The sequence below is a fragment of the Hyperolius riggenbachi genome, chromosome 8 (genome assembly GCF_040937935.1).
Source record: "Hyperolius riggenbachi isolate aHypRig1 chromosome 8, aHypRig1.pri, whole genome shotgun sequence".
NCBI classification, from domain to species: Eukaryota; Metazoa; Chordata; class Amphibia; order Anura; family Hyperoliidae; genus Hyperolius; species Hyperolius riggenbachi.
Genome location: NC_090653.1, coordinates 124,117,995 through 124,130,504, shown reverse-complemented (window position 1 = coordinate 124,130,504; position 12,510 = coordinate 124,117,995). Strand labels below are relative to the sequence as shown.

Below are 12,510 nucleotides of genomic sequence, written 5' to 3'. Positions count from 1 at the left end.
GTGTGTCAAGTGCCAATATGTAGTGGTGTTACTGGGAGGTAGAGGACCACGACATGTTGAGTCTGACTCCATGGGGGGAGGGGGGGGGGGCGTCTGTCTAGGGCCGGTACAGGTGCAGGTGAGCAGCTGCCAGGCAGTTCACTGTTCTTGTGAAAGTGGCCTTACAAAGAAGGTCATTTCCCTGCTCTGCAAGGAAAACTGTGTGCATTGCTTGAAGAACAGTGGGGATTGTATGTAATAAGGCTAACCTGGCCTGGCATTTTCTTTTTAAAAAAAACTTGTCTGTTATTAGGTGTCAAGATGTTACGCCCCTTGCCTGAGTCATATCCAATCACAGAGAGGGGTACTGAAAGGTAAAAAGAGTGGCTGTGTGATTACAGATGACTGCACACATTGGCAGTGATAACCTTTCATAAATGAATGCACAAAAACTTAGATTTAGTAAAAAAAAAAAAAAAAAAAAAAAAACACTGGCCACTCAATGGCAGACAAATATTGTTGTAAGAACCACGAGCTCAATTTGCCAGGTGACTAAAGGTGCCAATACACATCAATTTTCTATTCGATTCCTTGCAGATTTGATTCTTTTGCTGGGAATTTAAAGAGAACCAGAGACGAAGCACCCTCATGTATTTTACCATATATATCAGTGGGAACAATAGAGAAAACACCTACCTTGCTTTCTGTTTCATTCTGCACTGCACAGCTTGCTTCTAATCAGCCCTGATAAAATCCCCGACTGAGCATTCAGTCTGGCTTTGCTCAGGAATATTTATAGCTCAGTCTGTGTTCTCTCATGTCTTTTCAAGTCCAAGCCTGCCCCCTGCTGGATCTGCTCAGGAATCATTGTAGTTGAGTCATTATAGCAAAGCCAGACTGAATGTTCAGTCGGGGATTTTATCAGGGCTGATTAGAAACAAGCTGTGCAGTGCAGAATGAAACAGAAAGCATGGTAGGTGTTTTCTCTAATGTTCCCACTGATCTATTTGGTAAAATACATGAGTCTGCTTTGTCTCTGGTTCACTTTAACCCCCAAAATGTCAGTTTGATCAATTTTATCTAAAAAAATCGATAGAAAATATTGATGGGATAAGATAGTAGATTTAAAACAATTTGGTGTGGGGCAAAAGCATTGTCCGATCGATGGCCTATATCTTTTTACTGCATCAAACAGTGCAGCTCTGCAGTTAAACCGATTTTCAATTTCGATTCCCTGCTAGAATCTACTGGAAATTGATGTGCATTGTATGGAAGGAATACATTTCTTTTTAATCGATTCATTTCAGAAAAGACTCTAGTTTTGGAACATTGAGTGGAAATCTATGTGTATGGCCATCTTTATATTCTCCAAGCCTAGAGAATCTTAACCTTACTGTGACCGAATGCAAGTAATATGGGTTATGCAGCATTAAATAACTGAGCCAACACAACTGTCAGGATAAAAAACCTTGTTTCTGGAGTAAAAACACTATACAAATACATAGACAGGTGCAAGAAGATAACTTAGGCAGGGTTACACTACTCATACTTTCATTCATTGTTCGATAAGCTTTACATGGCTTTTTGTGCACTACACTTTTTCTTTTAAATAGATAACTATTCATATTGTCAGTTCATGTAACAGTTCAGACATTTACCATCTCTTCCAGGAAAGACACTTTCACAGAGATGATGTATAAGAAGCCTTATATTATACACAAGTCCACTTCACTGCACTAGACCATTGCACTGCTGCAGTAGAGCGCTCATAGGTAACAGCGGGGAATATAAAACACAGGAAACAAATCTCAGAGCGTACACTGGACCAGATAGGAGATTCCGCTGTAGCAGTGTTGGGATTGGAGTGTACTGCTGACAACACAAACAGGATTTCAGTAACGTTACTGAATAGGCAGAAGCACTGGTATGTTTTAAAATTTAGTGCTAGCTCACAGAGAACCATATTACCCTCCAACAGAATCAGATTAGCCACCATGGACTGCTGGCACGTTTGCACGCTTCGGATTGTGCAAAGAAGATGACAAGTGGTAATAAAGGCTTTAAAATGCCTCGAGGGGGGGGGGGGGGGGGGAGGGGAGAAATAGCAGACCCTTCACACAAATACCCAATGACTGCATAGCGATATTCTTGTCTATGCAGCTGTTGATACTACCACATTTTTGAAGACTTCCATTGGAATGGTTGGTGGGTTGAATGGTCATTGTGAACAAGCAGTTATCCCTTCTTAAAAGCACAAGTGAAATGGTATTAGCTACGCTGATTGCTGGCACCCCGGATTGGTGGAACTTCTGAAAAGTTATGGATTAGTGCCACTGCTGTAGAATATATAAGGCCAGTGTCAGACATGGGCTTGTCTAACAGCTGTAACATATCGCCAGTGAGAAATCACCCAAATGCATCCAGCATATAATGAATAGTGACTAGCAATTATAGCAAGGGCTTATGCTTGTCAGCCACCTCACATTCCATCGGTAGCAACAATCAGAACCAGCAAGAAATGAGGAGGATTGGTTGAAAATGGTCAATTCTTGTTTTTTTTCTTAAATCAATCTGTAGATGGAATTGACTGGAGAACAGAGGATCTATATCTTGACAATCTGGTCAATTCTGTGGAATAAGCCTTTTAAAGATATTCTGGAAATATGCATGTATGTGGCCAAGCTTTATAGGAGTTGCAGACATGGACAGCTGACCTAAGAATTGTTACCATTTATCAGATAAACGTTACTTTGATTAAGTAGCTGAGGTCTGCTGCTTGTAAACAATACTGAACAATCATAGTATTACATTTACATATCCTATATCTGAAGAGCGAGACCTCGGAATGATTCTCAGCCTGCAATCTGGAAAGAGATTTTATCAGTGTTGCAGAAGATGGCCTGGTCTCCACAAGGAAGGAGAATCCTGAAAGATTGCATTGTGTCCTATGTGCCTGAAATGTGTGGAATCTCCTCATGCAGAGCATAGGTGGCGGCTTGCCAAGATGCATCTCCACACGTTGCCACGTGGTTCATGCTGCTCATCAGACAGCTGTGTGTACCGGTGTGGCGGAATGTGAAGGAGACGACCCCCGATCTGAAGAGGAAGACACTGATCTGGTTGTGGCTTCTCGCTGGAGTTCCTCCACCCTTTTTTGAAGCTCTGCCCGTATAGCCAGGAGGTCCTTCAGGTTCTGATGAATGGGCATCTAGAAAGGAGCACAAACAAAGCACACGTGTTACTGCACTGGACACAGAGCTGCCTCCTGCCTTTTTGTGGCCCTAAATAAGACACTCTGGGGGCAAATGTATGAAGAAAGGTGCAGAAAACTGGAGAAGAAATGATTCGGTTGCCCATGACAAGTAGTTTGCAATTGTAAACATTTCAGATTTTTTTTTGCTTGAATCTATTATTCCTTATTATGCTATATGACAATTTATTTTGCAACTATACACACCGTTTCTTAGCTTGGCAGAGCAGTCCATTCTGTGAGGAGAGGAGGAGAAACTGCAGAAACAGCAATGCTGGCCAAGGTTTTTCTGCCTTTACCGATTACTGAAGTTGAGCTGGCGATTGTTTGAGGACACTCAACGTAATCATGAAGAATTGTTTTGTGCTAAGAAAATCTAAGGTGTGTATATAGCTTTAAATAAAGGATTTTGATTGACTGCACTAAATAACTGTTCCTCTCTTGCTCCAGTTCATAAATCTTCCCCTGCTGTCACTGCCCTCCCATGCTACTAGAAAACTGCCCAAATGTATAATCCAATTATGCTGAACACGATATAAGATACAATCTTTATGCCATATTCAATTCAACAAGATTAAATCTATAGGAAATTGAAGCATAATTTGGGAAACTATCAATTAAGTGCAATCAGTTTTTAATCAGGTGTAATCACATTATCAAAGGACAAAGGCAAATAATTGATGTAATGGAATGGAGTTGTTTTCATACCACACATTCGGGGTGTATAGATTTTGTACTTGTGATACTGGATGGTCATATTGTGAATGAACTATGTATGCGTTTTGTTTCCCATTACTGTCTGTATTGTATTCTCCCATGTAAGATTTTGGCACGACAAACATTAATTAAAAAAAAAAATTAAATAGGAAGATAGCTGATCTTTTGAAGTGGTTACTAACAATACAATTTTCTGAACGATAGTTTATGAGCAATTATTCCTATGAATAATTGGAAATGGTTGTTTGGGACCACTAACAGACAACATAAAATCATCAGATTGGTTAGGAGATTTTTGTTTATTAGTGGTACAAAACCACCATTTTCGATCATTTATACAATTAAGCATTCATAAACGATTGTTCGGCAAATTGTATCGATAATGCATCTTTAGATGCGCACGAGAGGAATCAGCGCAGGAGACTTGGGCGCAGGATACAGCTGGTATTTGGCTGCTCCTGAACAAGTTCCCATCGATGTTAAATACTATTCCCCCTCCAAGCCGCCATGGATGGTGGAGAATGAAATAATTCGGCTTCCAGCAATTGCTGGAGGCCGAATTATAGTGTTTTATAAGTAACTTCAGCGCCGTCTTCTGACGGTGCCGAAGTTACTCCCTGTGCTCCCAAGTCTCCTGCGCTGGAATGGTAGGGTTCGTCTTTAGGTTAATATGACGTGTTAAATGATTGGGTTGGTTAGATGTCATACCCTGTGAATATTTTGCCTCATAGTTCTGCCCTTACATTGTGTGTTTAGAAACTGTATAATTCTATCACATGGATGAACAATGCAAAATATAACACTATACAACAAAAGCAGTTGGCTGGTGCTTAGTCTCTGGCTTCGTATTGCTGACCCATCAGTGCCAGTTCATACAGAGTTTCCAAAAATACTTAAAGCTCATAAAGTGTGAGCGTTAAGATAAAGGAAGAGCCCCAAAATAATAATACAATTGAGAACAAAAACCACCCTGGCGTTCTATTTCATGCAGCCGTTGGTGGCTTTAAAAAAAAAAAAAAAAAAAAGCCAATTTTTTAGTGTAGCTAGCACTCTCCCCCCAAGTCCCCCAGCACGGTTTCCCCCCCTCCGCTCGCCGCCGGTGATATTTACCTGGCCGCGGTCCCGCGATGGCCGAGACTTCCACCATAGCTTCAGGCGTTGCTATGGCGATAATCGGACATAACGTCTGACGTCATTGACGTCATGCACAGTTCCGATCGCCGCCATAGCAACCCCTGGAGGCACAGTTCCGATCGCCGCCATAGCAACCCCTGGAGGCTATGGAGAGGTTGCGCCGGACGCGGGCTCCGGGGGGGGGGGGGGTCAGCAAAAAGTGCGGCGATCGGGAGGATCAAAGCGGGCCAGCGGCAATCGGAGGGGTGATGTAGCTAGCCAAGTGCTAGCTACACTCCCTCCGAAAATTTGGGCTAGAAAGACCCTCCAGGGGCTGAGAAATACACCGCACCGGTAAAGGTGAGGGAAGGAGCACTTACCTTACTAGTGACACAAAATACCAGAAGAAACAGGAAAATTACTTTATTGGGGGAAACAAACACTGAACTAGTCCAGTGTTTATTATTATGATATTTTGTGTAGCTGGTGAGGTAAGTGCTCAATAATTTTATTGATTTTTGTTTCATAGTAAAACAGATCAACAAATATAGCTGCAAACAATAATACCGCAACATTGTCCGTCCTCCCATCTTAGTCCTGCCATGACCCCCATGGGGGCTGATTTTAGTTAGGCAAGTTGCTGGCCCTCTTTTACCCAAAAGATCCTCCTGGTCTTTACTATATTCTTTTTTTCTTGGAGAGCGACCGAATGAAAGAAGATCCACGTACTCCAGAGAGTGGTTGGACCCACTGTTTACTGTGGTGGTCATTCCACAACCCAGGGTTGTGAGTACCATATTTATCATTTATTTCACCCCCACAGTAAAATGGACACTCTGTTCCATAAGGGGCTGTTTTGCCTGTGCTTTATTTCATATACTGTGGCGCATTTGCAGGTTTTGCAGACTTGCGACAGCGTTTGAATGCGTTTATCCAGGCATTTTCAAGTCTGTTGTGGACAAAAGGACATTTGTGCAGCTTTATGTGACTGGGTGTATTTTCACACAATTTTTTTCTTGGTAAATGGTGACCAGGTACTGCATGCAGTGTTTACTTCGATACCATCAAATGCTAGGCCTAAAATGCCTCCTGTGTACTGGCACATGGCCACGAATGAGGATTTCACACAGGACTGTTTAAGGGAAGTTTAAAGGCCTGGAAAGCATCCATGTAAACGAGGCCGTAAGGTGGTCATACATCTCTCAACTTGGCAGCCAACTGACCATCAGATTTGACAATTAGAATCAGTGCCGCCAAGAGCATGCCTAATTGATAATGCCACCAATTTCGGGCCAAAATTGGGCGCATGTATCGACTGGACATGCTGCAAGATGTCGGTCCGTCGTGGTTGGTTGGGTGTGTGGTGGTAATGGTGAGAGATATCGTGATGAGCTAACAATGCAACGAAACTCCCCAGCACTGTACTCCCCCCAGTGTGTGCATGTGTACATTACCTGTCCTATGTCGCTCAGTGCACATCTGCCTTTGATTATTCCTCTTCCATTTGCGCCTCAAACATTGCTGGTGTATAGCGCCCGTGTGACGTTACATGCGTCAGTGTTTAGCACATGACACATGTAACGTCACACAGGAGCTATATGCCAGTGGCATGTGAGGTGCAAATGGAAGAGAAAGTCGGAAGATGGATGGGGACCATGCACTGGGCAACATAGGACAAGTAATGTATAAATGGACTCACAGAGGGAACATTTAGACACTAGGGGGCAATGGCAAGGCGGTGGGCTGGGTCGATTCCCGAGAGATTTCATGCAGAAATTGATCAGGAATCAGCCTGCGGTGTATGGGCAGCCGACAGATCTGTCTCTAAGCAGATTCAATCAGAGAGAGATTTGTCTCTTGGTTGAATCTGCCCATCATTGCTAGATATATGGGCACCTTAAAGGGAAACTGAAGCAAGAATAAGATATAGGCTGCCATATTTATTTCCTTGTAAACAATACCAGTTGCCTGGCAGCCCTGCTGATCTATGTGGCTGCAGAAGTGTCTAAATAACACCAGAAACAAGCAATGACAATAACGTCAGAAACACCCAATCTGCTGCATGCTTGCTCAGGGTTTATCTCAAAGTATTAGAGGCAGAGGATCAGCAGGACTGCCTGGCAACTAGTATTGCTTAAAAGGCAATAAATATGGCAACCACCATATCCCAATCACTTCAGTTATGCTTTAATAAGTGAGAAGATGCAGATGACTGGGAGGTCTGTGAGAGGCGTAGCTGGAAATATCTTTACCCCACTTTTTTTTTACAATAGGTGCTGTATATCTGAGGCACGTTTGCACGGATTCCTGAGCTGTATGTGCAGAATGGGGGCAGGAGAGATGTTTTACAAGGTCTTCAGCACAAAGGCCACTCTTCCTTACAAAGTGTGTCTGGCTGTATTATGCACTGAGCATTATTCACTCAAGGACGCACATTACCTTGAAAACTGTTAAGTGATGAATCTATTTGTTCTTGCTGAATGAGTCGGTTTCCTTTCTATTTTTTTTATCTCCACTTGCAACAGGGAGACTTGATAGGAAAAGCAGTGTGTTTTTAATGCCGCTGTGTGATTTCAGCCACATCATGCCATCATTTATTCTCATTTATCTGCTAAAACACATTTCCTTCAAGACTCAGAACGATTCCTTTTTTCCTGCGGTTCAGCAATTTTTTTCCCTTTTTTGTTTCTCTACATAATACAAAACACTATCTGACTGGGTTTTTTAAAAAAAAAACCCTGTCAATTAAATGCACATGAAATGAAAGGTGCTATTTAGACATTTAAAAAAAAGCGCTCCAATGTTTTTCAATGGAACAATTAGCATTTCCCTGTGGAGATCGCCAGACTCTCTGCATCAGGTCTTTGTGAGACACAGGTAGTTCCTAATAACTTTAATCTAAACAATGGGAATGAGCTGCAGAAAGCCCCATTCTGTAGTCTAGTCCTAATGTTACAGCTCTCACAGAGTCTCTCCGCAGTGCTATGGCAGCTGGATTGACAGATGCATTATAAATTTAGAACTGTACTTTCAAATTCAGAAAGGGAAAAATTGTCTGCAGTCTTCCAAGGGATTCTAGTAAAAATGGATTGCTTTACTAACAAAAATAAGACACACAAGTGTACAGCCTGGGGCAAATTTATGAAGGCTGGTGAAAAAAAATTATCCACTGAAATTTTACCTTTTGTTTTATTAATTTATTTATAACTGCAAACCTGGAGCGGGGAAACAAGTGTGATATAGTGTATTGTACGTGTAATAAGGATAAGGAATAGAACATAAGTAAAAAAAAATTTTTAAAAAAAGATCATCATCATAGCGTATCAGTTAGGGCCCTTTTCCACTAGCGCTAGCTGAATCGCAAAATCACAAACCGCTAGCGATTTTACAATCGCTAGGGTTTGCTAAACAACATAGGAATCGCGGTAGGTTATTTCCACTACCGCGATTCGTTTTTGCCTCAAACGCGATCGCGCTGCGGAGCGATATTTGCTGCGATTTTGTTATGCACTACAGCATAGCAAAATCGTGAACGCAATCGCCGGAACTTTCCTGCACTTTGCGGTTCAGCATGAAAGCTAGCGATTGCTAGTGGAAAAGGGCCCTTATAAAGCTTTTTTTAAAATAAGATTGCATCATTCTGTCACAGTTGCAGTTTTAAAACCACACTCTGTGTTTTAATCTATAAAACAAAGCAGCAATAATGACCGCTTGAACTTTCCTGCAGTAAAACCTTATCTGAAGTGGTTTCACACTCTTTTCTTGGCTGTTTAAGTGGTTAGGACTATAGTCAACCCATTGGGTCCAATGGCTCAGAGAAGCTCTTTTGGATAGATAATGTAGGTTTTTTTTTTTTTTTTTTTTTTAACTCTTCCTGTACTGGAAAACAATGAGACTTTTCTTTTCTACTAATGTTCCATTCCTTATCCATACTTCACATACAATCCATTATAAGTTTTTTTTCCGCTTCAGGATTGCTTTATGTCTAATAACTTTTTAAAATTAAAAAAAGGTTTTGTTTTTTCAATAAAGAGAATGTATTTTGTTTTTAGCATTTTGTTTTAAAAGTTTTAGTTTTTTTATATTACTGTCCAGGGATGGTTAATGAGATGCAAATAATTCCAGGTTGTTGCAGGATTATGTAAATTCTACATAGAAAATATATGCAACTTGAAAATGGACCAATCAAATCCTACCAAAACGGAATTCAACTGGTCTATTTTCAAGCTGCATACATTTGTATTATAATCCTGTATCAACTTGGAATTATTTGCATCTCACAGACCATCCTCATCCCTGACAAAGCTCCTATATTAGGGTGAAACGTGTTGGATGTGAGTGGGTTATGTGTATAGGCTTTTATCCCAGCATTTATCCTGTTCTTTATGACTCCTTGCACACAATGCACTATACGTTACCATGCAATTCTATGCAATCCCCAAGGCCCCTTCCCCAGTGGAATGTGGCTCCAGTAATGCGGTGACTTTGGGTAAAGTCACATGTGCGAGCCCCCGCCGCGCACCCATTGTGTCATCACACTGGTCCCTGTAAGAGTCCTGCACATGCGTGGTTCTCTAAAGGCTAAACTGCGCAAGCATAGGACTCTTACGGCAACTGGCATGATGATGCAATGTGTGCGTGGCGGGACCGCAGAAGGGGCCGAGAGAACGCCGAGGTACCTCAAAGGCTAAGGTGTGCTGGAGGAAGCCCCAGGTAAGTTAATTTTTTTGTATAACCACTCAGGGTCCCTTCAAGTATGAGCGTATAGTGATACGGGGCGTGCTGCACAAAAGACCGGTAGATATATTGCATGCAGGCGGTGCACAGCAATTTTACAGGTACTACAGCAGGCGAGCAACTCCGTTACACCATTAGTGCCACACGTGTACCCCAAATAATGCACATGGCGCTAAAAGTGTAACGGCCGCCAATACCCTGGCGTTCATAGTGGTAATCTGCCTGCTTGCGGCAAATTTACCGGCCTTTTGTGAATTAGGCCCATGGATTATGGTGTGTATACATCTTATTGATTTTCTCTCCAACTTTGTCAATGCTCTGATATGTGTAGTAAGTGTGATGCTGCATTATATGCGGTTTCAAATTATATTAGTAAAAGCTACGTTTTATTTGTAAGACGGAGAATTAGATATCATGTGGTCAAGTGTTGCCTGTTAGCGTGCACATGTTGGCCAGTACACCTTTAGAAGCAGTCAGTGGTTATTTAGTCGCAAAGTCCAGCCCATCATAAAAAAAAAACCTAACCGCAGTTTTGGGGCCACACCACACCCCATGTTCTCAAGGAAATGGAGACACATGCATTACTTCAATTTCTATTTACCCCTAGGCAGAGGAAGCCAATTCTTTTCTATTGATAATGCTTTGATCTCTGAACTACTGAACTGCTCCAGTAATTAAAGCCATGTACATGCTAGATGTCTCTTAGACAAGGTGGAATTCCACCTGGGTGTCCTGAGGCGGCGTGGTTCACACATGAAACAGCTGTCGACACAGGCGGCCTTTTAAACCTGTTGTTGTATCTCACCGTGATTCAATAAAGTGTCCTTAGTATCGGGTGTCGGGATCCTCATATCTTTATTTACCATTGAATTCCACTTTACGTTAGACTCTTAGCCTAAGGAAGGGAAGGTGATCCCTCCCGAAGCGCTTTGCAATTTAATGAAAGTGATTACATTAATTTTCGTGCCATGCTCCACATTCCCCCGCAAACAAATTACCACCCATAAGCGGCCACATGCAACATCTGCATGCTGAGTGCCCGCAGTGTGCAGGTAACACTTGAGTAGCATGAAGTTTTACAAAACAGCAAGCTATAGCTGACCATGAGGAGGGGACTGTCCAGAGGAAGGAGACTTGCCACATGCCCCTTAAGGGTTATCCAGCCAACACTTAAGCTGAGTTTATGCCACGACCGGCCAGTTCAGTCTCACTTCCTTGACATTGAGTGCGCTCTCTCCTGTCTCCCTAACTTGCTGACATACAAAAAACGGATCCCAAAACAGCACCTCATCCACAGACCAATGACCTGATTGCTCCTCCCCCATCCAGGGGAGCCATTCCTACTTTAATTAGTACATGGCACAACTGTTTTATAGTTGTGATAAGTTTCTTTAGAGAATAGTTTTGTCTTTATATGTAATAAAGCTGTGTTTAGCAGTATTAAAACAGTAAGCTACACATTTACACCTACAGTACTGCTATGCTTACATTTCTATCTAGTCAGTGCAAGGGATGAGGAATTAAAACAAGGAAAATGAACCCAGGAGATGCCATGCTTTACCCGATGGACCGGACTTTCCTATTCTGTGAACCCCATATACATTTATCTCAAGGGTTAACTGTATTGCAATCAGCAGAAAAAAAATCAGGAGACAGAATAAAATCTCACATACCTGCGGTCTGGTCCGAGGGTTCCATCTGATGTAATAGTTTACCCAGAGTTCCAAGTGGCTTAGGCTGGCAACTGGATACAGCACATGGTGCTCATAATTCACATAAAAAGGATTGGTAAATTCATCCACATGGCTGTTAATATAGGACCACAAACATATCGTTTTTGTTTGCACCTCCTAGAAGACACAGAAAAATACATTCTTATTCAAATCAAAGTTTTAAGGGAGTGATAATGAGACTGAGTGGTCACAAATGCTTGAAACCATAAATCCTGTGATTCTTGGCTTCTGAAACTGGTAGGACAGCCAACCCCCCCCCCCCCCCCCCCCCAAAAAATAAACCCCACTTTTTTCCCTTTGTGGTAAACAAGGTATAAGCCAGCTCTGCTGTTTTGTGCTAGAAGTGGTTAAACCCATCTACACAAGAAATTAAAATTCATACATTCTGGAAGCACATATTAGGTATACATTTTAACCAATTAACGACCAGCTAACGCCCATGGGCGGCGCCTGGTCGTTAGTGGTATAGCATGGAAACGGCCGCTCGTACCAGCGGCCTTTCCATGCCAGTTCACGGAGGGTGCCTCCGTGAACAGTGTGCGAGCCGCCGATCGCGGCTCGCACACGTAATGTAAACACGCAGGGAAGAAATCCCCGCTGTTTACATCATACGGCGCTGCTGCGCAGCAGCGCCGTGACGTAGATCGGGGATCGCCGGCATATGATAGGCTGAAGCCTATCCTACAATGCGCAGGACGGATATCCGTCCTGCGCCACCTGAGGAAAGGAGGGGAGGGAGGTAAGCGGGGAGAGGGCGGAAAACGCTGCGGAGGGGGGCTTTGAGGAGCCCCCCCCCGCAACTCACTAATGGCCGGCGGCGATCAGACCCCCCCAGCAGGACATCCCTATAGTGGGGAAAAAAGGGGGGGGGGGGAAGTCTGATCGCCCTGGTGTAATCCTGATCGGTGCTGCGGGCTGTAGAGCCCACGCAGCACCGATCATTAGAAATTGGGCTGGTCCTTAAGTGGTTAAGCATTACTT

The 12,510-nt window shown here is 42.8% G+C and overlaps 1 protein-coding gene across 4 annotated transcripts in view; it reads right to left on the bottom strand.

Annotated features, from left to right (window-relative positions):
* Nucleotides 1–1,433: 1,433 nt before the first annotated feature.
* Nucleotides 1,434–12,510, bottom strand: part of MTMR1 (myotubularin related protein 1) — a 111,694-nt gene continuing 100,617 nt past the window's right edge. For all 4 annotated transcript variants that reach the window (XM_068251023.1, XM_068251025.1, XM_068251024.1 and 1 more), the window contains 2 exons: nucleotides 11,470–11,646; nucleotides 1,434–3,187 (listed from right to left, as the gene is read on the bottom strand). In XM_068251023.1, the coding sequence (XP_068107124.1) occupies nucleotides 3,023–3,187; nucleotides 11,470–11,646 (342 nt within the window). In that variant the 3' untranslated portion in view covers nucleotides 1,434–3,022. The remainder of the gene's footprint in view (nucleotides 3,188–11,469; nucleotides 11,647–12,510) is intronic.